Below are 26,988 nucleotides of genomic sequence, written 5' to 3'. Positions count from 1 at the left end.
CCAACGACACACCACCTGAGTAGCTGTGCCCTCATGAAACCTGCTCAGGCCTTGCCCAGACATCTCCCTGGCCATGCATGTGCCAACTACAGCTCCAACACAGCGAACAGCATGAGGCTGCTGACATGCTGGGCTCACAGCCAAGAATATCAGCCTCAGACTGTTCACAGAGACTCTGCATGCTTTAAATCTCTTCACCTATAGAATACAGACTCAGTAGGATGTGGAACACGGGACACAGCTGAGCCCTCTGCTCTCTGCAGGACCTGTGGTTCAGAATCTACTGTGAAATGCATCGTGGTTTTGGCTTATGTGGTTTAGCGATTTATGTAGAATCACCCAGGATGACAGGAGATAGATCTGTTTTCTCTTTCTTTTTTTTTATTTCCCACATCTTATGGGATAAATGTCTTACACACTTTAATTGCATAATGATTTTTGAAAGAAAATCCTTAGTGATGATTTCAGATAAGATTTTATAGTCTGAGGAGTGGACCATCCTGAAGTACTTAAGAATGACTTCAGATAGAGAATGAGGCACGTATGTCTGAGATGTCATAATCAAGACATAAATAAGAGTGGACATGCATGGCATCTCATTCCTGATTCTTCCCATCCATGGGGGAAATCGTGTCCACACATGGCCTTGCTCTCATGGAATTCACTCCCTTGTCCTTTGGTCAGAGTGGGCTTACAGTGAATTAGGCTGTGAGTTGGGTCTGCCGCTGCTCCAGGAGAAAGACACCAGGCCCAGATTTCGGATGTGAAATGAAAAAAAAAAAAAGAATGTTGCACCTAAAAGAACTTAGAGGTCAGACCGAAGCTCATTGACAAATCTTGGCTGTGTGTTTGGCCTCTCACTCTGAGCTGCCCTTGGGCTCCAGGATGAACTGATATTAAACGACACTCAGATGTTGACCTAGAAAACTAAACAAGGACAGTGAGAGCCAGCAGGGCCTCCTGAAGTTCTGCCTGCTGTGGGAAAGGTTGGGGGAGGGACAAGGCTTCCTGAAGCTCGGTGCTGAAGCCCCTCCGGGCTCAGTAGCAGGATTTCCTTAACATCACATCTTGGCACACTTCAACAGTCTGAACCATGTAAAGTCGAAGGTGTTAAAAATGCCTACTTTCCTCAAAAGGTAGTCATGAGTTAACTAAGTTGGATTTGGAGATGTATTTAGAGAAATTTCGGGATGTACTTAAGTTCTATGAGGGAAACACTGCTCTAAAAGCTGTTTTACTGGAGAATCTGCCTACAGGAGGATGCTATATATGAAAGAGAACATATATACTTTGTCAGTAACCTTCCAGGTCTGCCTGTAACGCTGCCTTTGGATGCTGTACCCTTCTGACTTTGTTGTCTTACTTATTTTGTACTATGACTAGAAAAGAATTGCCAAGTGGGCAATGTCTCTTTCAGTTTGACCCTTCTATACCAAATCAAGCAACATCTTGCTAGCTTTCTTAGGAACAAAAAAAAGGATGCTGGGGAGGGAGACACAATTTTAACATGCTCCAGACTGTTTCTCATTACCTTGGAAAAAAATAAATGATCTGAGTTTTGTGTTTATTTATCTGTTTTTACTTAGCTTCTCTGAGTTCAGTAAGAACTGCAATACCACCTTTATCGATAATATGTGTAATGAACCAGTATTTAAATGGCTAACACTTTTCTGAAGACTGATGTCAGCTAATGTTCAAGTTGGTGCCTGTTTCCAGCTAACAAAGCAGGGAAGAACTAAAAAGCCATCAGCAGGACATGCACAGCAGGTCAGGAAAGTAGCGCATCTCCCCTAATTTCTTTAAAAAAAAAAAAAACTTCAAGAATTAATGGGAGAAAGATACTTAAAATGTTTGAAGTAAGGAGAAATAGGAACTGTTGGTTTTTTTTTAGCAAGTGAGATGTAAAGAAGGAAGTTGGCAATATGTCTCTGGAGACTTAAGACAGTCAAATGTTCTCAGAGAAAGGGCAGCTCCACCCTACAAAGAAATCCCAAGATTCATGGCAAGAAAAATGGGATGGCCAGAATACTGTCACCCAGATGCCCCATGGGAGATTGGCGAGCATGGATGGCTCTCAAAGCACTCTCATGCTTGTTGTGGAAGGTATTCTTAGAGCGATCAGATTACACTGAAATGCATATCATTTTTATGTGAAAAGTGATAATGCTTAGCCCACGAGGGTGTGTGTGTAATGAAGTGAGCAGAGTCACTCTGGGTGGGGAGGACGTCTAGCTCCCTTCTGAGGCTACATGGCTGTTCTGATTCGTCTCTGCTGTCCTGCATCCTCACAATGGTGAGGGAAGCCACCGGATCCCACGGTACAGGGGAAAGAAAACTCTATCACGGTTTTGCTCATTTACACGGAAAAGCCCTGTCTGACGGGTTGGGAAAATTTTTGTGTTTGTTTAGACATGCTTCCTGTGTGCGTTGGTCTGGGTGTGTGTTTGTGCAATCATCTGTGAAGGACAGCTCAGACGCCATCCCTTGTTAGTTGATCTGGAGTCTCTCACTGGTCTGGATGGGCCACTGAGCCTCAGGGATCTGAAATCCCCAGTTAGGATGACAAGCCCGTGCCACCGTGCCCGTCTCTTGCTGTTTTCGTTTTTTTTTTTTTTCAATTTTTTGCTTGTTGTTGGTTTGTTGTTGTTTTCATGTTTTTTTTTTTTTTTTTGGAATGGAGAAAAAATACTCATGCTTGAAAGGCAAGCAATTTACGAATTGAGCTTTCTCCTAGCCCTTCGATGGACTTCTAATGCACACATACAAAATAAGCACTAGTGAAACTGTGAGAATAGAAGACATTCATACCCATTGAATTAAATTAAAGTATAGTGTTTACACCAGCTCTGTCTTCAACAACCAAAAAGGCGGTGAGAGCGGCCCTGGCTGGGATATAGGGAAAGGCGCTCACTCAACAGTGAGTGGCACCAGGGATATAGAGACTGATCAAAACCAGGTAAACTCTGTGAACTCTACTTCTGTTCCTAAATTTCTGGGCACACTACACCAGACATATCTACGGGATACCCACGATAGCATAAATTCCAGAGAGTTGGGACCATGAGTCTCTGTATTTTTAGTATATGTATTTGCCTGAGTATGTGAGTAAAGGCAGAGTTTTCTTTAAAGTAAACACTTCCTACAATTCAATGTGTGTGTGTGTGTGTGTGTGTGTGTGTGTGTGTGCGCGCGCGCGCGCACGCACGCGGGTTTATGTGGTGTAATGTGTGTGTGTGAAGAGTTATATCAATGTTACTGTCATTTTTCAAGACAAGTAAAAAGAAAGCAAGATAGGGGCTTTGTATGGGCACATGGCAACAATGTGACCCACACACAAAGTTGACAAAACCAAATATCCTGGTGGCTAGCACTGTCAGGGACTTTGTTCACAAGTTCCACAGCTGGCTATGCCTTCCAACAAGGAGACCCATCCTTCATGTTGAAGGTGGCCCTCTCCTGTTCCTCTGAGACATCAGTAAATGCCCAGAGGGCTGTGTCTCTTTGAGTGTGTCGTCAAAAAGGAAGAGAGCTGCTGAGCTCTGCAGCACACAACACAGCGGATCCCTGCAGCATTAGAGATGGCCTCTCAGGAACATATAGAGTCCCTGCTTCACATATGGACTTGGCTGCCTTCCATGGACAGAGCGCAGAACTGCTGAAGGCTGCCCTACATAGAAAAACTGGTCCTAGAAGAAGGAGGCTATGCCCAGCAGGGGAGGCATTATTGATATGCATAGTCATGTAGAGAGACACAGAGGACCTGGAGTGCAGCAGGCTGAGCCTAGAAGCCACAGGGTGCTCAGCTCCGACATCCTATATCGACCAAAACAGGTCTAGGAGGGATGCTCTGAGCAGACCTCACAGGTGCTGAAGACTGGGGCCATTTATTCAAACACAGGGAATCCTTCCCCGAGGGGCTAGAAAGAGGGAATTTGACAGTCCCATCCCATCAGTCTTCTGAGATCCCATCAAAGTACTGATTTAAAGGTGAATCTAAACTTCTGTTTGTAACAATAAATTACCACAGGTCATTCATTTAATATGTAACCTTTATGTTGCCATTTCTCAGTGTCTCTTGTATTCACTGTAACAGAAACTATGCATTCCCTAAGTATCTCCTGGAAAATCAATGTCAACACTTAACAGATAAGATTTTTCCACCACATACAAATGACCTCTGTAAACAGGAGACTGGAAGAGAAAATACTCTGAAAATGCTATGCTTTCTATACAAGATATCACAAGTCTCTCTTGCAACTAGAGAGATAGCAGACTCTATCTAAAGAGCAGATGCATGTAGCAGCCATCAAGGGGAGGGGAGTTTCAGCCCAGAGTTTGGACACTTGTAGCAATTGATGACATTCAGGGTTAGGACAGCCAATGAGCAACTGTGAGAGATCTTGAGGGCCATCTGCCAAGGGTGTTTGTGTACGACTGGGTCCCATGACGGCAGCTGTGCGAAGGTCTTGAAAAATGATCTCATTGGAAGGCGGCATCCCAGCTGCTCATAGCCCAGGCTGGCCTTGACCTCTAGATCCTGCTGCACCTCTCTCCTGAGAGCTGTGATTATAAGAATTCACTACCATGCCAGGCTCAGCACTGCTTGATGTAGGTGTGTCTTCTATCTATCTGATGATTTCATTGGTTAATTAATAAAGAAACTGCTTGCTGGGCGGTGGTGGCGCACGCCTTTAATCCCAGCACTCGGGAGGCAGAGGCAGACGGATCTCTGTGAGTTCGAGGCCAGCCTGGTCTACAAGAGCTAGTTCCAGGACAGGCTCCAAAGCCACAGAGAAACCGTGTCTCGAAAAATAAAAAAAAAAAAAAAAAAATAAAGAAACTGCTTGGCCCAATAGGTTAGAACATAGGTGGGTGGAATAGACAGAACAGAATGCTGGGAAGAGGGAAGTGAGGCAGATGCCTCGGGCAGTCACCATGCCTCTCCTCTCTGAGCCAGTAGCAATGAAGCTCTGACCCAAGATGGACGTAGGCTAGAATCTTCCCGGTAAGCCTCCCCTCGTGGTGCTACACACATTACTAAATATGGGTTAATCAAAATGTGAGAGTTAGCCAGTAAGAGGCTGAAGCTAATGGGCCAAGCACTGTTTAAAAGAATACAATTTGTGTGTTGAGGGAGGAGGAGGGAAGGAGATGGAAATTTTTAAATATAAAAAAAATAAATCATGAGAAAAAAAAATTTGTGTGTTGTTATTTTGGGGCATAAGCTAGCCAGGCGGCCGGGAGCCAGGCGGCGGGAACACGGCCCCATCATTCCTCACTACACCTGTTGGTGATGGTGAATGTGTGTGTGTCGGGGGGGTGTATGTTCTCATGTGCACGCATGAGAACACCAGAAGATGTCATGTCCCATTAACTATATTATTCTCTACCTTATTCCCTGGAGGGAATGTCTCTCAGCGAACTGAAGCTATCCTCCTGTCCTACCCTACAACATGAGGATTATATTACTGGTATATGCACCCATGCCAAGATATTTATGTGGATGCTGTGGAATCAAACTCAGTGTCTCACGCATGCACAGCAAATGCTTTCACACACTGATCTATGTATCCACTACCCATGTCTCCACTTGAATTCTCATTCTCTCTCTCCTGTCATCTCAGGTTGGATCTTCGTGTTGATTTACCCTAATTTCTGTTATTGTTGATTTGAAACAGGATCTTGTTTTATAAACCAGGCTGGACTTTGACTCACAGCCTCATTCTACTGCCGCAGCCAGGTTCTACATTTTTAGAAAATAATATTCTTGGCTTTTATGATAGCTTCTTCACAGACCCTTTGGCTTCATGGTTCCTTGCTCCAACCTTGACTCCTCATGCAGCACGAGCAACGACTAAAAAATGTAGCAGGGGTATCTGGAGTTGACAGCCTTGACTACGCTACCAGATGCCTCCTCTCCTTTCTTCTGATTCCCTGATTATGCTTCAACTCCATGACAGAGGCACTGTGAGCATTAATTAAGATGGCACATAGGAAAGTGTTTTGTAAACTATGAAGTTTTATATCAATATAAATAGAAGGTGACACTTTTTTAATCTAGCAGCCAATTAGCTTTCTTGGCACCATTGGTCTACAGCAATTAGAACACTCAGTCAGGCAGCGTTCAAGTTCAGGAAGGCACTGACGCATGGAGGGAAAATGCTTTGAGATATGGTTACATAAAACACTGCATAAGATGAAATGAAAGGGGGGGGGGCTCCTGACTTTCCCTTCTGCCTGTGCATTGGGAGTCAGCAGAACCATACCGCTAAGTGTGTTCAACATATTTCAGAACTGCTTAGCCTCAGCCACAATCAATAATGAACAGATTGAATCAGCTGAATCCGTTGCTGAGCGCTATCTCCCCCCCCCCAAAATATCCAGACATATGCAACAAAATAAGCTGAAAGAACATGATTATTATTTTTAAAAAGATATATACTGAAAAGTATTACTTTCTCCTAATATCACTTAAATCCACACGCATTGACACATGTGTGGACACGTGGCTACATATATGAACACACACGGCATGCATGTGCACATCTACATATATAATTAGATATTCAGGGTTTTGAAAAATTATCCTGGAACAAGATAAAAATGGTTTGATTTTATCATTTGCAGTAGTATTATAGGAATTGAGTGGGTCAAACCCTATTTCCCATGGAAATCAAAAGTGTGTGTGCGTGTGTGTGTGTGTGTGTGTGTGAGAGAGAGAGAGAGAGAGAGAGAGAGAGAGAGGAGAAAGAGTTTGTATGAGTGAATCTGTGTATGTCTTAATGCTTAATGTTTGTGGGTCTGTCTGTCTCTGTCTTTGTGTGTATGTATTTCTGTCTGTATGTCTCTCTGTGTGCCTTTGTATATCTGTGTGTCTGCATGTGTTTGTGTGTATAATTATGTGTATGCCTGTGTGTTTGTATGCATGTGTCTACGTTTGTGTTTATATGTGTATATGTTTGTTTGTTCATGTGTACACACAGGTACATGTGTGTATATATGTGTATATATGTGTGTGTGTATATATACATACATATATATGTAGCATATATATGTATATGTAAATAGCAGAGGATAACCTTGGTTATCTTCCCTCAGGTGATATCCACATTGTTTTCTTTTGAGAAAGGGTTCTCTTACCATCCTGGATCTAGACAAGCAGGCTAAGGTGAATGGCCAGTAAATATGAGGTATCTCCTTATCTCCACCTCCCCTGTTTGAGAATAACTAGCAAGTGTCACCACCTAATTGTTTCTTATTTCTCTGAGAATTTGTACCATGTGTTTTGATTATACTTGCCCCTTCCCCAACTCCTGTTGATTCACCACTAGTCCCTAAACACCCAACTCTGTCTTCCCTTTTAAAAATTTCCATCAGCTCCAATTTGTGCTGCCCATATATTCTTTCTTTATTGATTTTTATTGAGCTCTGCATTTTTCTCTGTTCCTCTCTCTGCCTCTCCTCTTCTTCTTCAACCCTCCGCCAAGGTCCCCATGCTCCCAATTTACTCAGGAGATCTTGTCTTTTTCTACTTTCTACTTCCCATGTAGATTAGACCTATGTAAATCTCTCTTAGTCTCCTCATTGTATTCTTGAAAGTGTGGCCTTCCATTGGACCATGGTGAACTTATCAGAGGCTACAATCTTAAAGCATGCTCTCTCAGCAGCTATCAATTGCCAGTAGCTCTTAGCTTGTGGTGCGATTTTGCGCTCTCCTCCCTATCCCATGCTGGCATTTGGTCAGGCTTGAACTTGCTCAGCTCAACAATAGCAAACAGCTGGCAAAAGTCGACAGCATCAGGAGCTCCAGCTATAAACCATGAGAGTACAATTTTATTTGGGATCCTATACTTCCCCTAAGAAGGTTGAGGAGAACACACTGATGTAGGGAATTAAAAGGGTCAATGTAAACGTCACAGTCCAATGTCAGACTTGGACCTCAGATGACTGACAGGTCTCCATGTAAGCGTGACTAAGGGGCTGAGCAGTTTGTCAGCCTGCATGAGGGATGACTTGGTTTGTCACATTCTGGCCACAGCAATGCACATTGTCTACTGGATGATGCATCCAGTCTACATGCTGGATTCCAGAACACCTCTGTCACCCACAGCTGTCCCTCTGAATCCCTTGGTTCCAAAGACACTAAAAGCGCTTAAATCTCATCTGTGAAATGGTCTCATACTGGCTTATGGCCAGCTCTTATCCTCTGTAGATGCTCCGTCATTTTTAGATAACCCATAATACCCAAGTATGGGGCAGTTGCTATATATTCTTGTTTAAGGAATAATGACAAGAAAGTTCTACAAAGGGATGGCACCTGAGGCAGGGTGTGAAGCTCCTGTGAGGTGTGCACACACAACATTCACACGAGACTTGGACAATTCTTAGCAAGCATACACTCATGGTTTGTTTGGGGGAAATTTCTAAAATATTTTCAAGCATGTGATTTGCTGTGGAACAATCCTTTTCTACACTATGAATGTATGAATTACTCTCACTGGTTAGTAAAAAGCTGACAGGCCAATAGTGGGGCAGGAATTTAGGCAGGAAAGACAAAATGAGAATTACGGGAAGAAGAAAGGCAGAGTCAGGAGAGACACATTCCAGCTGCCTAGGAAGCAGGGACAGGTAAAGCAACTAAGCCATGTGCCAATACATAAATAGAAATAGGTTAATTTAAATGTAAGAGCTAGTTAGTAATAAGCCTGAGCCACTGGTCAAGGATTTGTAATTAATATAAGTCTCTATGTGTTTATCTGGAACCAGGGTGTTGGGACAGGGACACATCTACTTACAGTTGTGTGTGTGTGTGTGTGTGTGTGTGTGTGTGTGTGTAAAAGGGCTCAAGGTTGAAATCCAATGTCTTCCTCGCTCCCCACTGTATTTGTAGAGGTAGACTTTCCACACCACTCACTGATTTAGAGTTATGCTTACCAACCAGCAAACACAGTGTCCCTCTTATCTCTGTCTTATCTGTCAGTGCTAGAAATACAAACATATATCATGTCTTTTTTGTTTGTTGTTTGTTTGTTTAATGTAGGTAATGGGGATCAAACTCAGGTCCTCATACTTGTGACATTTCCCCAACCCCTGGTTTTCAACGATCAGTTTGCTGATCTGAAGATGAGGAACCCACAATTGTAGAGAGCCTGCTAACTATTCCTCCCTACTCAATGAATGTCTTTGTGAAAGATTTCAACCTTGGCACATTCGCATCTGGTATAACTTCTTCTCTCAGATGTTTCTCCCAAATCCTTTGCTTATTCTGTAGATGTAAGTCCTCTTTTCTCCCATTGTTCACACTAAAAATCTGTGTCGCCTGGTGTCTTTCATTCTGTCATAAGCACGTTGGATCCATCGGTGACCACACAGAATTTGGATCTATCCTCCACCTCGAATGCACATTCCTGGTCCACACTGCCACCCTCCTCCCCGTGACTCAACCTCCTCACTGTGTGACCTCTTCTGTTCTCAGCCCTGGACTCACCAGTGTCCTTGCCTGTTTAAATCCAGTTCAGGTTGTGTGGCTTCTTTGTCCAAAATCATCTGGCAAGCTCTTCCCAACTCAGAGAAGCCCAGACCCTCACACACAAGTCCTGGCCTACCATGCCCGCTCGGAAAAGGCCTTCTACCATGGCCCATTAAGTTCTTCATCTTCTGCAGTCAAGGTGCTTGCTCTGCTTCCTCCAGCCGCACAGGAGCACCCTTGACCTTTGTTCTGTCTATACTCAGTGCTTACGCTGTATACACCTGCACCCCAACACTCTATTGTCTCCTACCCTTCCCTGTCCACATCCTTAAACACTGCAAATATAAAATCTAGCCATATCTGCCTGCCAATAAGTTCAGTTATTAGTACTTGCTTCCCAAAAAGCACTGTACTGAAATGTAACATGTGATAACAGTTTCCTCTGGATAGCCTTACACTGGAACTGATAATTTTGTACTGTATTATACATGCATCATAAAAATCCACAAACACAAGACTACCTGTCTAAATCCTTTTCTGAGATCATGTTTATTGGTTATAAGACCAAAATATTATTCTTTTCGGCCTAAGATATTTGGAGTTGATTTATGGCAATTAACAGGATCAGCAATAACATATCAATTTATGCTGGTCCAGCAAGCTTTAAGACTCAAAGTTAATTATTTAATTGTACTTTGTAGTAATATTTTATTTGTATTTTAATAAATAAAACTTGCCTGAAGATCAGAGAATAAAACAGCCACACTGATCAGCCTTACCGACCAGGCAGTGGTGACATATCTTTAATCCCAGTAGCCACACTAGTTTGCCATAGAAACCAGGCGGTAGTGGTGAACGCCTTTAATCCCAGCAGTGAAAGGAAATATAAGATGGGAGGAGACAAGCTTCAGACACAGTCTCATTCTGAGACTCCTGGAGGCAGGATCGCCATTTCAGACTGAGGTAGAGGTAAGAGCCAGTGATAACTGTTTTACTTTTCTGATCTTCAGGATGAACCCAAATATGTGTCTGGATTTTTATTAATCAAACTACTGTCCCTTGCTTAAATTTATGTCTCCAAAATTTAGTATCAAAATATTTGCATCAATTTATATCTAAACCATCATGTTTCCATCAGGTGCTCTTGAAGGAACAAATCTTAATAGCAGGCCAATGGGAAGGGCAGACACAAGTTCATTTGTTGAATCCTTCATTATAACCATTCATTAGGATTTAACTACAGAATGGGTAATTTGTAGCTAGCTACATTTTAAGCTATATTAAATATTTTCAAATGTAGCTTAGAGATTTCTGGGGAATCTGCGCACATGCGAGGAGATCACAAAAAGAAAGCTTCTTTCATTACAATGCAGAAGTATTACCTGCCTGTGTCTCTGTGTGGGCATTTGCATTGCTGCTGTCTGTCACAGGGTAGTGGATGAGACCCTGGGGCTCAGCATCAACTACGGCAGGGGCACTGGAGCACAGCAGTGATCACCAAGGGTTTCCCGCCATGTACCCCGAGGGTTCTGTTTCTGGGTCTCAGTTGGTTTTATTTGATTGTTTGATGGGAAAAAACTGGCCAGAGACCTAAGCAGCATGAGAGGACAGATATCTATAAGGAAAGCACCGTGGCCTGTGGGAGTTCAAGCCACTAGCTGCTTTGCTCATGAAATTCCAACTGTTTTCTGCTAGAATGGCTCCCTAAAATGCTAGCCAGGCAGACTTGTGTATTTGGTAGACTCTGTTGGAAGAGAGAGGTGGAAGGCTGTCAACTCCTAGAATCGCAGCTGATGATGTCCCAAATAACAAAACTCAAGTCCCAGTGCCTTTGAGTTCGTGTGATAGTAGTAACTTGATATTTTGATGTTGTGCAACGAATTGTGTTAATATTCAAAAGAGCCTCTAATCTCAGTGAGCCAAGTCATCTGCAAATGTTGATCCAATCAGGAGATGGCGTGTGGGTGAAACACTCGTCCAAGCGTGTGATGTATCTTAAGACAGCGAACTGAAAACATTCAGTGATGTGCCTCCCGTATCTCCATGGCAACATACACTTACACCATTGTGGAGGTTCAATTTTCTGCACAGTCATGCACACGCTCAGGTGCTTTATGGCTTATGTGCTCTGTCTTTTGTGCTTGTCTGACGACTGCCTCTCCTGCAGGGGAAAGCCCCTCAAAAGAGAGCTCATGTCTCATGTGTCACCATCACATCCGCTGCTCAGGGATGGTGCCCGGCACGGCTCAGCTGCTTCCTAAGTGATGAAGGATTGCGCAACACCAGAAGAGGGCCTCGCTTTCATTAAGTGCTACTCTCTTTTACTAAGGATTTGTAATTATTTTAGAAAAAAAATAAGGCATGAAGCAATTTAATAAAGATTCAAAATCCTTAAGTACAAGTGTCTAATATACAACATATGCCATATTTTTATAATGGACCATTTTTTTTTTGTGAGTGCACGTGTTTATAGATGTTTCTTAGAATAAAAGTAAATCTAATATGCTTTGGATAAAAGGAGTTTGGAACATCCATATGAAATCTACGTATTTTTGCCACTGGAAGACCCTTGGTGGTGATCACTGCTGTGCTCCAGTGCCCTGCCGTAGTTGATGCCGAGGCCCCAGGGTCCCATCCACTGCCCTGTGACAGCAGCATTGTCCACACAGAGAGACAGGCAGGTAATGTCTCCTAGTACCTGGGAGACGTCTGATAGTTCAGGGAGGCAGCTCAGCATGGCTGGAGAGTGCTCATACCATAGGCAAGCTGTTTTAAAACACATCAGGACCTTCTTCATGGTGTATTGCATGGAAGGTATTTTCATTGATGCAAAACCTTCATTTTATGTTTGGCTGGGGTGACTGACTTGGGAAGAAAAGGAATGGCTCCCCCAAGCATCTGCTGTGTGTCCTTGGTGAACCTGACACTTCATTGCTTGTTGTGAGCAAAGACTTTGAGATGGTATTGCAGAAACTTTAGAGGTTATCCTGACTGTTGGAAGCCATGTATATGACATGATGTAATGGCCAATTTAATTGGAAAGACGAGCTGTTAGCCATGGGTCCCCACATGAGCCATAGGGATGCTTGGCCCTTCTCCTTTGCCCACTCAAGATGAATCTTTGTCCACCATAAAAGAGTCTTTTGCTATTAGGATCTACAGAGCTTGCTGATGGTGTCTTCCGAGGAAGAAAGATACATGTTCTAAAATTGATCTGATAGAAAACTAGAAAGCAAAGTCAATAATATGTCTTCTGGAAATGTTAAAGCCACAAACTCACCTTCAGAGAAAATGACACCCAGTTCAAGTCCTGTGAGGATCCAGGATCATACAGACAACATTTAACACACCTCCCATCTATGAGTCTTCATGACTCCCCAACTCTACCCAGATTCTGAGATGGCCCCATCCCAAGAGCCGGGCTCGGAAAGGAGTTGCATGGGACAGGTTGGGGGCGGGGTTACCTTTCACGGTCACGTGGACACTCTGGCTCGTGGAGAGCTGCGGCTGTACCAGCACATTACAGGTGTACTCCCCCTCGTCCACTTCTTTCTGTACGTCTGAGAGTTTCAGAGTCCCATTGTTCTCAAATGCCACCTGGCGGTGGTTGAAAGGAAGCAGATTAGCGTTCTTGTACCACTTGATGGAGTAATATGGGTAGCCAATGACGCGGCAGTGGATGTAGGTGTCCCGCCCTGCTATTGCAGTGATGTTTTTCATTGGTCTGATGCTTGCAGGCCCTGGAGAGACACAAGGAAACTCTTGAAAATAATTTAAGGGCACATGTCATGGAAGGAAATGGGTACACCTTTCCTTTGGTGAAAACCAATTATTTTTATGTAAGCACACCTTTTTTTTTTTTTTTTGTCTCAGTTTCTTGGCATTTGGCATTTCCTACTAAAAAGATTTTTTTTCTTTTACTACTCTCCAAATGAGTCAATGAATGCTAAAATCTTTTCATCAGCTACTTCTATGAAAATATTTTGATTTACAAGATAAAAGACAGTTTTAACTAATAAAAGGTAACTAGTCTACACTTCACGGCCAGCTCTTCCGGTGAGAACGCTGACAGCGATCGATCGACTCTGTCAGGTGGATCATGAAGATGGAGGTTATGCCGCTATGGATGTGAGTTAGGTACTGTGGATGGGAAGGCTTACCGTGGATGTCATGAGACAGGAGAAAAGGAAAGAGGAAAGGGCATGCAGAGAATAAAACAGAAAAAAAAAAAAGATCCAGTGGATAGGTGGAAGAGGACATAAAGTAGACAAGCTGACTACAGAGACCAAAATGCCATTTTCAACACCGGCCAACCAGCGCCATTCCTGAGGAGGGGGCAGGGAGAAGGAGGGACGGCTCCTCCACCCGCATTGCAAGGCTCAGCCCGAGCATGCAACACCCATCCCCGCTACAATGAGTTGTGTGTGTTTGTTCGAGGAGCTGATTTGACAAGCACCTCTTACGTTTATTCGAGCCTGGTACAGGACGACTCCGGCCGAGTTGTTGGCGGTGCAGCGGTAGACGCCCCCGTCCCGGACCTGGGAGCTGGAGATGTTCAAGTAGCTGACCACGTTCCCCTCAGATGTGATCATTTGGCTGATGCGGTGGCCGCTGCCCTTGAGGATGGGGTCATCGTCCAGGGTCCAGGTGACCGTGGGCAAGGGCGTTCCCTTCACATTGCACACGAGGGACACTGGCTCTGCAGGGCTCACCACTTTCTCGCTAAAGGCAGAAATGATTTTGGGAGTTCCATCTGCAGGGAGGCAAAACAAGAAAGGAAGTGGCGCATACATATGGCAAACTGTTACCAAGTAAATTGTTTATTGCTTGGGAGAAAGTTAAGCGGTTGGTCAGTACCTTCCCAATGGGCCCTACTCTAGGGAAACATCAGCTTCCAAGGAACAGGAAAGAGTCCTGGGAGTTAGCATCTCTTTCCTGATGGCCTTACCAGAGTGAAAGATGATGCAATTCAGAAGTCCCTGATAAATGTGAGAAATCCCAGGACTGCAGTTCAAACATGCATGTGCCCACCGGAAGCCACAGAGGAGGATTCTGCACACTCCCAAAGCTGCTTTATCTAGTTTCCCTTAATGTTTGCACAGATAGCCCATAGGAGACAGTTTACGATTAAAAAAGAAAGGTACTGGGAGACATGCCGTTGGCTTTATCATGCTAAACATTTCATTTCTCTGCCCTGGGGTTCCTGAACCTTTATTTCTTCATTCTAGCTCAAGTGTTCATGGCTGGAGGAAGCCCTCAGACAAATTTGTTTCTCCTACTTGTTGGTTGGTAGCATAGGACCCATGGGATGCAAACATTTTACTTCTATTTTCAGTGATGAGAAAAGAACTTTGACATGTTAAAAAATACTTTTCAAGTCCCATCAGTATTACATATCATATTTACATCTATGTCGCTTTAGTTCCCTGGAGTCTAGAATACTCTTGAGTGTTTCATTTCTTGCCTTGAAAAATACATGTATGTATATCACATGTGTAGAGTGTCCTCAGAGGCTAGGAGAAAGTGTCAGGTCCCCAGGAACTGGGGTCACAGGCTGTGGTGAATCACCATTGGGTGCTGGGAGCCTGGGTCCTCAGCCAGAGCAGTCAGTGCTCTGAACAGCTGAACCCTCTTTTCAACTCTGACTTTTAGAATATATGTAAAATATAAGTAAATATATGTTAAAAAATTTAAAACATCTATTTGTCTGGTGCTCTTTTCAAATTACACATGGTTCCTGTCAGATAAACGTGCAGTGTACCAAATACCTGTGTACATGTACTAGTGTACATGTTGTGTACCTAATATCTGTGTACATATACTAGTGTACATGCAGTATACCAAACACCTGTGTACATGTACTAGTGTACATGCAGTGTACCTAACACCTGTATACATGTACAAGTGTACATGCACTGTTCTGAACACCTGTGCATATGTACTAGTGTACATGCACTGTACTGAACACCTGTGCACATGTACTAGTGTACAGGCAGTGTACTGAACACCTGTGTACATGTACTAGTTAGTGTACATGCAGCATAGCGAATACCTACAAGTATGTGTCTCTAAAACAGTTTCTTCCAAGTGGTTCTCTTTATACTTTTGTCCTTAGCATTTCTGTGTCCTGTCTCAAAATTAGGACACAATTCTATATTCCTTTAAGATTTATGATTTCCTTCTAGGTTCAGCACCACTGGACTGAGTTGATGCAGTCATCATACTGTCCCTGTCCCTTCCTCCCAGTGACCAGTCCATCATTCCGTTTGCTCTGGAGTGTTCTCACTTTTCTACACATTGTTTGCCCATTCTAAGTGCCATTTTCATGGACACAAAAGCTGGCTTTATAGTTGCTACTTCTTCACTCCTAGAACATGAACTGCTTATCTCTTATTTTTGTTGTGTTTCCTGGTTATTCTGTTTCAACAACAAACCCACCGTTACAGGTTCCAGGGATTTCAGCCTCCTGGCGAAGGCTCCATTCACAGTCATAGAGAGTCCACTGTACGCTGAGATTATTATAACTTTATCTTAATCTGTTTCTTACAGTGGGAACCATGGGAGCTCCCGAGAGAATACTGTCAAGCGTTCTAGATATGCATTCTTTCTAGATATGCATTCTAGATATGCATTCTTTCTAGATATGCATTCTTTCTAGATATGCATTCTTTCTTTTGTGACATTAGCACTATCACCTTTTCAAAAAGAGGAAAATGAAATGAATCTTCTCATCCTCAAAGGAAGCTGACACGAGATAAGTAAGTTGGGGCGAGTTCTCTGAGCCCCACACCCACTTTCTATTAGAGTGGCTGCTTTTGTGAAGATGAAGGCAGACATTATTTTCCCAGTGGAACCCGAGTGTCTTTGTAATCTGCTTAGCTGTCACTCTGATAACGGGAACCCTTTTAATATCATTGTGGATGATCAATATGCTCTTTAGGTTTTCTTAGTTACTTGAGACAGTTACCAAGGTAACAGGTCCTGGACAGATAATCTCTTCTTTTTCCTTATCAGAGAAGCTAAAAATAGTGACTTTGGGAGGACCAGGGTGCATCTTGACTGGCAGTTCCAACTTCAAGCAAATTGATTACTTTTTGCTCTTAATTATTATGTGTGAAGTGTGTCAGGCATTTAACACAAGGGCTGTGCCTTCAAGTCATTTAACCTCTGCATCATAAACCTCACTCTATGCAGTGGTGCTCGGATTATCATTGCTAAGCTTGCTGATTTCTACAAAGTAGCTAAGGTTAAAGGCACAATAATGGAACTCTTCTCAGCATCAGACAGATTTAGACTTACTCACATGTGATAATGGGTTTTACTTATTCTATCCTCGGGCTATAGAAAAAAATAATTTCATCACTTTCACCAATTGATAATGGATGGATTTTAAATGATAGCTAATGATACAATTCCCATCAAGACACACAAGTACATAGACAGGAGCCATTTCAATTATGTGGTGATAAATATATACCATGCTTAAATGTCACCTGTCACAGCTCCATTCCCTGGATGACGGATGAGCTTGAAGTACTCATAACCAATTAAGAAAAGCAAACAGAGCCCATGTTATTCTACCCCAAGGCAATTCCTCACACATTCCTCACAACTAAATCTGGGGACGTATTGACCAGGCTACAGACAATGCCACCAACCAGAGGTCAAATTTTCAAACAAACATCCGACTGAAGACATTAACATCTTCTTAAATGTGGGATAATCCTGTCCATGCCTCACAGCTCAGGGAAGTTTTGTCTGTATCTGGAAACATTTTGTGTGTGTGTGTGTGTGTGTGTGTGTGTGTGTGTGGTCACAACTTGGAGGAGGAACTGTTGGAATCAAGAGTGTTGAGGCCAGAAATGCCCCTAAACACCCCACAATGTACTTATCAGGTGGACCCCAAGCAAACACCCTTTTTATGCATCACACAGACCCCAAACAAGGCGTTACTAAAAGTAACATCTAGAGGATAACAAATTGGGCAACAGACCCGAGGCTCCAGTTTCAAATGCTGATCTTTCGGCAAGTAACTTCAAACACTGAGTGGGAAGCGTTCATCTTCCAGGTCACACTTCTCATTCAACACTGTTCCATCTCCCTTATCCGAACACTGATTCCCCTTGCTTGATCTAGTGAGCTCAGAGTTAATAGACGGAAAGGAAGGTAGTGTGGCCAATCTTCCCCTATGAGTGGTGTTGCACGGTGCTCTTCCCATCCCACCCTCCAATGCTGCCCACTGACCTTCAAGAACCACCTGGACATAGTCTTGAGCAGACAGCTTATCGTTGCGCACAAAGCACTGGTAGGCACCCCCGTCACTCTTGACCATGTGATCCATTATAAGGTTTGCGTGGTTCAGCCCTGTGATCCTCACGTTTTTCCCAGGATTGAGGATTTCACCGTTTCGGTACCAGGAGAGTTCCTGGTCCTCATTTCCCGTCACGCTGCAGGACAAGGAGACCTGGCTGCCCACGCTGCTTTTAACCTTCCTGGGACTGATGGTGGCTTTCAGTGGCTCTGGGGAGTAGGAGAGGGAGAAAGAGAGAGAGAATAAAACATCACTGGGTATTGACACTACTTAAATAACACTCTGGGCTTTGACTGAGACCAAGGTGTAACTGTCAGGTACTTCATCAGTTATTTGGGGGCGCACATGTAGTGTTACTTTGGGGGACCACGTAAGTGTTATTTGGGGCACCATTCTGTTTGGATTGACCCTCCTTTATAGCTTTAATGGTCCTCCTCTTCATATATACCAAGTAGCACAGTATTGGTTACACTCCTTCCTCAGTGCACATGAGATAGTTTTGATCCACGCATACTAAGAAATGCAATATGCTACTTACCCACACGTTCACGGGTATGAAAATATAAACCTTGCTGGCTTTGTCCCAAGGGAACACTGATGGCTTTGCCTTAGTCCACTAAGAACACTGATGGCTTTGCCTTAGTCCACTCCCACATTTGGGCCTATTACACATGGCTAACAAGAAAAGGACTGGGTTCAGACATGTGACCACAGTGTTTTCCTTTAATGTATGGCTCACTCACTGGAACAAGGATGGAATTCCAGTCTTTGAAATCCCAGTTTCCAATTCCACAAACCTAACTCAAAGGAAGAACATCCAGACAGCATTTTAACAGGTGCCAAGGTTTGAACTCACAGGTGAGACAGATGAGCAGCTATTCCATGGTTTAATAAGCATGTGCCAAAAACAACTGGATACTCCTCGTAAGCTGTCGCTACATAAAATTTTGTTGCTGTCTTCATTGCCAGAAGAAGAAATAGTTACTTATAGTTGACATGTCTTAACCAAATTCACTGGAAATATGATTAGAGCCAATAAGCTTCATCTACCTGTCCCCAGTATTTCCGACGGTCACTCTTTTAGAGTACAAATCTTCAGTCATCAGTGTGTGGATTGACCGAGCCAACAGAATGAGTGTTACAGCCAGAGTAACAAAACTGATGTGCAACAAGGACCAGGAAATCCTCATCCAGATGATGGAGGACTCTCATTGGTTAATAAAGAAACTGCCTTGGCTTTTTAATAGGGCAGGATTTAGATAGGCAGAGTAGACAGAACAGGATTCTGGGAGTAAGGCAGATGCCTCGGGCAATCGCCATGCCTCTCCTCTCTGGGTCAGATGCAATGAAGCTCCGGCCCAAGATGGACGTACGCTAGAATCTTCCCTGTAAGCCACCGCCTCATGGTGCTACATAGATTATTAGATATGGGTTAAAGCAAGATATGTGAGAATTAGCTAATAAGAGGCTGAAACTAATGGGCCAGGCAGTGTTTAAATGAATACAGTTTGTGTGTTGTTATTTCGGGGCATAAGCTAGCCAGGCAGCCGGGAGCAGGGCAGCGGGAACGTGGCCCACTGCTCATCACTACATCCAGAGAGCAGAAAGAGGGTTTCAGAGTGCACGGAGCACAGGTAAGGCAGCGTCTATTTCAGTCTGGATGCAACAGAAATTCTTGGAAGTATAAAAGTGGGAGGCAAACTGCAAAGGCAATCTGAAACAGATTTATAAAGGGGCCTCAAGAGTCTAAAACAATTTTAATGTGTATGGGTATTTTCCCTGAATGTATGTCAGTGTACCATATGCATAAATAGTGTCTGTGGAGGTCAGACAAGGGTACTAGATTCCCTGGAAGCAGAATTACTGACGGTTGTGAGCTGTCATGTGTACTTGGAATCCAACCCAGGGCTTTGGAAAGACTTGCTAGTGCCCATAACTGTTGAGACACCTGAAATAGGAGAATGAGTCCACTGGAGAGAGCAGTAAAAGCAAAGTCATTTGCACACTGACAAGGGGATTATCTAACTACTCGAAGGATTTTAGATTCATTAGGATATATTAAAGCAAAAAACAGTACACATGTCCAGAGTTTCATTGAGACACCCTGCACAATACCCTAAGATATAAAGTTACTTCAGGAAGGAACAACAGAGGACTGCATTACCATGAGAGCATTTGGAGTCTACTGTACCACCTCTGGTGGCTGTCTGATATTGAATTGGTTCATCTAGGTGAGACTTAGCTGTTTAACCAGGAAAAGACAGCTGTGGGGGACACTCTTCTATGGCTAGCCAGCCTTAGACTGAGCTTGAGGACTCTGGAAGCATAGCTGGTTCTAGGTAGTCATTCAAGTCTTTGATTTAAACACATGCACCTAAGGTACTATGATGGCATGTGGGCTACTACCTATGGTAGATTCCACACTTTGGTGCTGGGCTGAACAAAAAAACATGCTAACACATGCTAACATGGCGCCTCTATCTTAAGGGTGAGAACCTTGAGGCTCTCTCTGCTTAGCTCAATTTCTCCAGTTCAAAAATACAATTTAAAGTTAATGTGGTTTTGTTGCACCCTTCTGGGCATGTGAAGTTGGTTTTGGTTTCCAGATTAGTAAATTTGAGGATGTTTCCAGACTAGGTCAGAGTGCACTCCATAGCTATGCCTCCTTTTATCTCAAGAAGCCATCAGCATCCCCTGTGCATTCCTCAAGGCTGTGGTCAGCGTAGAGTGAAGAGGGATCCTGGAGAAGATGGAAAAACGTTCTCTACAAGATAATAAAGGGCCAATGAGGTGGCTCATCAGGTAAGGCTGCTTGCTGCCAAGGTTCACCATCAGAGTTTGAGCTCTGGGACTCAAAGGATGGAAGTAGAGGTTCAGTTCTACAGGCTGTCTTCTGGCATCTACATGGGAGTGATGGCACATGAGTACCACCCCAGCACACACAAAATAAATAAATGCAGAAAGAAAAGACTGTCTATTGTCTGACTAATTTAGAAACTGGATTTCTATAGATAGCAGCCCTCTTGAGAAATTCAACTTTTAGAAAGAGGCTAAGATAAATTATTTGCCTGCCTTCTATCACTGAGCTAACAACCACACCCTCCCTTGACTGTTTTCAGAATTGGCCACTATGATCAACAGCTAGGTGGTATTTTCTTGGGAAGGCAGCCATACTGTGACCTCATGAAAACTTCAAGGCATGGCCATCGGACAATTTTGAGTTCAAAACCAGGGTGTGTAACCATGGCAACCTCCCATCTGCCAGGTACAGGGTACCATGTGTGTAGGTCAGATGCTGTGAGTTCACAAGAAGGCTGGGGGGAAGGATGATGATTAGTTTCCCTCTGACACCAACCGTGCGGCTTAACGCCACCTCTTCCAGTTACCGTCCAACTTACGTTTCACGTACAGGCGGCCTATCACCTTGGCAGTGCCGTATCGGTTGGATACTTCACACACGTAGCTGCCTGAGTCCGAGGGGCGGCTGTTCTCGATGAGCAGCCCCGTCACTGTCTTCTGGAATCTCCCAGAAAGTTCCAGGGGCATGTTGTCCTTCAGCCAGCGGTAGTCCGGCTCGGGGTGCCCAAGCGCTTTGCAGGGTAGCTCCACACGCTGCCCCGCCATGGCTTTGCGGTGGTCAAACCCATCCAGGATGGATGGGGCTGAGTTCGCTGGGTCTGCAGAAGAAAAACGCAACTGTCAAAGGCCAAAGGCAGGGATTATGTGTGGCGACTGAGGATCACATGTGGGCGTTCACACAGCGTTCCTGTACCTCCTGCCCACCGCGGCCATGGATCTCTAAAACAGACAAACAGATCTGTTCTGTTCATAACTCAGGAAAGTCTGAACCCTGGACAGAGCTCTGGCTGCTGATTCTTGCTTTGTAGAAATACCTGGAGTCAGCGTGCTCAGGCAGGAGTTGCCAGATCAGCCAAGAAGGGGATTGATTACCTTATGGTAATGGAACACATCACACAGCTCCTCTCAGTAATGGCAAAGAGAGCAGTTAAATTAGCAAAATTTATTTCACAGGATAAAGGGGTTTATTATAATATCTCTTTATTCATTTTAGATGCTTTAGACTTGTTTACTTTTGGTTAGCAGTATCAACTGTACATACTATGGGGGTTTGATAACATATTTCAATACATGCATGCAGTTGGTACTGACCGAATCCAAGCCCCTTTCCACCTTCTAGATATCACTAGTCTACGTTCAGCTTGATTTTGTGTTTAAAGGTCACATATGGATGGGAATATGAGGTTCTTGTCTTTCTCGGCTTGCCCTGTTTTACATAGCTTCACAGCCCCACTTCTGTCCATGGGGCTAAAAATAATGGGATTTCATCTTTCTCCATAGCTTAAGAACAAACAATGTGCAGTGTGATCAAAGTTCCAGTAGAAAGCACCTAGGCAGACTACACATGGATGTGGGATGGTGATGCTCCAGTTGCATTCTCCAGGGTGTCAGGAATGCCAGGAACGTGGGAGTTCTTTCTAGTGAAGCTGCAGGTGCTGGACTGAACAGGCCCTGGGAGGAGGTCATGTGTAATGCAGGAGGCCAAGTCTAGTGGCAACAGGGTTGTGCAAAACTGAGCTCTCGTCATGATACCATGTGTGCCCTGGATACAGGCCATGAAACAGCAGGGTTTGTTGTTTGCCATACTGCAATTTGGAGGGTTTTGGTCCAGTCTTTCATTGCAAGTCGCTGTCTTTCCCTTTTGAGGTAAAATACAGAGGATCACAGTTAAGAGAGCTTTCCAAGCTTTTCTTTAAAATCTTGGTATAAATCTCTAAGCTCTCATGACTCCTTTACCTGAAAAAAGTAGGGCCCACACCACGTCCTGCTGCCCGCCTAAGGAGCAGCCATGGACCCTGTCCACAGCAGCCTCTGAGTGCCAAGGTGACTGTCCTGAAAAGAACACTTCCCTAGCTTTGTCCCAGCAGGGCTTTTGTGACTAGTGCAATTGGAAGCAGACTGGGATTGGCCTTATCTCTCAAAGAGAAACAAAAACATACAAATATAGTAATACAAGGGCATGGAACATGCTTCCAAAACTGAAAACCATTTCAGTCAAAAGAATGTATAGTCTTCCCAACTGCAAAATGAGTTGGAATATTTGTGTTTGTATTGCTATATGGATGCTGGCTTAAAAGACACTTACGATCTATAAAAAACACATGAGGCAAAAGCTGAAGGTTCCCACTGAGTCACAAATTCTTCCGATTTGGATAAGACATCAAGAACTGACCCGGGTAGGGGGGCAGTACAAAGACGTAGGCTGCCCCGAGACTGTGCTCTCACCTGATACGAACAGACTCACGCTGTTACTTTGTCTCGTCTCCCCGGTGTACCCCGAAACTGCTCTCTCACCTGATACGAACAGTCTCGCGCTGTTACTTTGTCTTGTCTCCCCGGTGTATCTGTGCCGCGTGATACAGCGGTAGTTGTACAGGCCGTCTTCGTTCTGTACATCTTTAATATACAAGGCTCCCGTGGATGTGATGAGAAATCTAGATCCTGAAACAAACAGAAGCAATGACTTTGTGAAAACGGGGTACGAACAGACCCCTAACAACTCAGCATTAAACCTGTAGATTAGCGTGTCTCTCCGCCCTCAACAGAAAAGCTTCATTACACAGTAGACATGGGTAATACAGTGGCACACAATTGATCTAGGTGCAGAGAACGAGACTTCAGAACATTCATCCCTAGATGAACATATTCCTCACCCCACCCTGGCGGCTCAGGGATCTTACAGAAGAGGGGCAGACAGACATCCTCTAAGAGCCAAAGGCAGTGGACCACTACAAGTATGACTACCAGGTCAAAGTTCAACTCTGTGTTTGAGGGTGTCTGGTTCTCTTTCAGCTAGCTTTGAAATAACAAATCTAAAAACTGACAGTTCCTGTTTTCATCTCAGGAAGGAGGATTTGTGCTCGGCTCCCCGGTCCACATTCTGGATGTGGTCTCGTTCCCATTTGTGTGATCAGATTGCAAAGACAGTCAGACTGACTCTGACATCAAACACCAGAGCTTCCAGAAAAGTGAGATTTCTTTCCTTTTGAAAATATAGATTCCACAGCCAGGCAGTGGTGACGCACGTGTTTAATCCCAGCATTCCAGTGACAGAGGCAGGTGGATCATTGTGAGTTTGAGGCCAGTCTGGTCTACAGAGCAAGTTCCAGGACAGGCTCCAAAGCTACACAGAGAAACCCTGTCTTGAAAACAAAAACAAAGAAAATACAGACTCCTAAATTCATAGTATAAAATTTAAAGTTCTTAAAGGTTCTAAACACATCACACTGTTCAATTAAAAACAGCAAAATAAATAAAGAGAAAACTAAAGATACTTGCTTTACTGTCATTAGTTAAACCAGTAAAAGTATAGACATGGCCCTTGGCATAAAGTCCCTGTCATCTGTTGGAGGGTGGCTCAGGCCACTTTTGTCACTGCTGGGACTGTCTGTGGAATATTTCTTCATGGGATCTGATTCCACCTGAAAGGTGACGTGATTTGACTATGGAAAAAGACTAGAATGCAAAAATATCTTCTTTTATTTCTGTCTGTCTTAGTTCAGTTGAAAGCTTCTGTGGTTTACTGTTGTAGGATTATCAGGTCTTGTCTGTGTGCGTGTGTGTTCATATCTGTGCAGGTATATGTACATTCCAATATCTGTGCACATTTATATCTGTGGAGGTGTACATTCCTCTTCGTATCTGTGTCCACTCAGATGTGTAGCAACTGTACACGCATCTTCATGTCTGTGCACATTCACATGTGCAACAGGTGTACATGTATCTTCATGTCTGTGCATGTTCATGTCTGTGCAGGTGTACACACATCTACATGTCTGTGCATATTCAAGTGTGTGTGGCAGGTGTACAAGCATCTTCCTGTCTGTGCATGTTCACGTGTGTACCTGCATAAGTGAGTTCACATGTATTTGGAGGCCGGATAGTATTGTCATTCCTTAGGAGATGTGATCTCTAATCTTGAATATCAACTCAATGGATCTAGAATCAATCAAGTGCAAGGCACTTGGGATTTTCCTTATCAGATTATTTGAAGTGGGAAGATGTATATGTACACAGTATCTTCTACCCAGATGAAAGGACACAGAATGAGGAAAGTTCCTGTGTATTCTCACTCTTTCTAGCAAGCTAATCTATCCTATTGCTGCTGTATCCATTTGCTAATACTAGAAGCAGCTTCTTTGGGCTCAGGCCACTGTGAGTGATGCCATCCCTTGACAGGAGAGCCTAGGCTGTTTAAGAAAGGTAGAGGGTGAGCATGGGAGCAAGCTAGTAGGTAGCATTCCTTTGACTTTCTGTCCCAGGTTCTTGCCTTGAGTTCCCTCCTTGACTTCCCTCAATAGACTGTAAGCTACAAGCTAAAATAAATGCTTTCTTCACCAAGTTGCTTTTGGTCGTGGTATTTACTGCCACAGAAAACAAGCTAAAACAAGGGCTTTATTAAATATATGCATTTTTGTGACACTGTCTCTCATTAACTTGGAGCTTACCAGTTTAGCTAGACTGTCTGGCCAGTAAGAATCCACCTGTCTCCACCTCTACAGTGTTGAGGTTATAAGCACATGCCACCACTCCTGATTTCTTTGATCTGGGTTTGCAGGCATCAAATTCAGTGAGTTATTCTCACAAGGTATTTTACAGAACTGAATGTCCAGTTTCACTGATTTGAGGTCTCATTTTTTTTTCTGCTGCAGGCACTATTGTCTTGTAATTCCTGTCTTGTTAACACCCCAAATTATTGATAAGAAAGTCGCACTGATAAAATGGAAATAGCATAAATTCTTAGATAAAAGCAATTCAAAATCACAGACACGAAAAAGATAAATAAGACAAATCCTGCTTCAGCATAACCTAACATTACTGAAAGTAATTTAAATAATTAAGCAATATTTAAATTAACTTGGAGATTATCCTACCAAGCCATTCATTTTAAAATAGGAAAATATGATTAATGATAGAAACCTTAAAAAAATTTCTTCAAGTTCTGTAACTGTCTAGATAATTTTGTTTTATCTTTTCCTCAAAAGAAAGTAATGAGAAATCCTTTACCTCCTGGTATGTGTCATTGTACTGCGAGTATGTCTTATTAATATACACAGTGTGGAACAGAAACATGCTTTCCTTTTTGACATGTTTTACATGGCTATATAATGCTTCAGTAACCCCTTCTTTTGAAGTACAGTGACAAACAAGAAGGACCAAAAGGAAACATAAGCAGAGTCTGTCCTCTTCTGAGCACGGAGTGTTTCCCTGAGAGCTGGCAGGTCATCACCGGGAAGGCATAAGTGGATGGCCATCTGTGATGGCTCTTTAGCAGGGCAGGGGGGAATCCACGGAGGCAGTGCCAGTGCTCTACTGGTCCTGGGCACACTCGCTCTGCACGGCTAACTTGGCACATGAAGAAGAATCATAAGACATTACGTCAGAAGAACTGGAATCTTCTATTTTTGTGAACACTTTCTGAGAGGTTCAGAGAATGGAGAAAGAGCTGACCTAGCCCATCTTTGATGGCCTCTCTTTTGTCATTGGCCACTGATTTCCATCTTGAAATTGATCAATGTTTTAAAACTGAAAACAAGGTAGACGAATAGAGGCTTTTCATCATCAGAGAGCATGAAAGTTCATGGCTCCTGGGTCATCTCACCTCTAAGGTGTGTGGAGCCCTCCGGGGACAATGAAAATTGAGCAAAGCCCTATGATGCACTGTCTCTATGGTATTAAGGACCCCTCCATTGTCTCCTGGCTTTCTGCTGCATCCTGCCAGCTGCTTTACACCACAGGCTCTTGAGTCATGTGTAAAAGATGGCTCTTTATCATACTTTTACGTATGTTATAACTTCTTTGACATAAACAAATATGCATATATGGATTATTAGAGTTAATAAACTATGACCCCCCCATTACACACACACACACACACACACACACACACACACACCTTGACTCTTGTGAAATGCATGGTAACACATTGCTCAAGGGCAAATTTTACAGTTAACATTTTTTGGTATACGATACCGGGAGAGACTATAGAGTTTTAAATAGAAATAATTCTTAGCTACAGTTTGCAACTTTTGGCATGTCAGACACTCAGCAAACCAGAGTCACCAGGATAATGGCAGTAAGTGGTTTTATGACTTTGAGGTTGTCACTGGGAGCACCAGTGGTGGCTGGG

The 26,988-nt window shown here is 43.5% G+C and overlaps 1 protein-coding gene across 1 annotated transcript in view; it reads right to left on the bottom strand.

Annotated features, from left to right (window-relative positions):
* Nucleotides 1–26,988, bottom strand: part of Dscam (DS cell adhesion molecule) — a 445,545-nt gene that overhangs the window by 219,366 nt on the left and 199,191 nt on the right. Inside the window, exons 3-7 of the mRNA XM_038345563.2 lie at nt 23,154–23,300; nt 21,179–21,457; nt 17,714–17,989; nt 13,926–14,222; nt 12,934–13,209 (exon numbers count right to left, since the gene is read on the bottom strand). Of these exons, the coding sequence (XP_038201491.2) occupies nt 12,934–13,209; nt 13,926–14,222; nt 17,714–17,989; nt 21,179–21,457; nt 23,154–23,300 (1,275 nt within the window). The remainder of the gene's footprint in view (nt 1–12,933; nt 13,210–13,925; nt 14,223–17,713; nt 17,990–21,178; nt 21,458–23,153; nt 23,301–26,988) is intronic.

The sequence above is a fragment of the Arvicola amphibius genome, chromosome 10 (genome assembly GCF_903992535.2).
Source record: "Arvicola amphibius chromosome 10, mArvAmp1.2, whole genome shotgun sequence".
Lineage (NCBI taxonomy): Eukaryota > Metazoa > Chordata > Mammalia > Rodentia > Cricetidae > Arvicola > Arvicola amphibius.
This window is presented reverse-complemented; position numbering and strand designations above follow the sequence as displayed.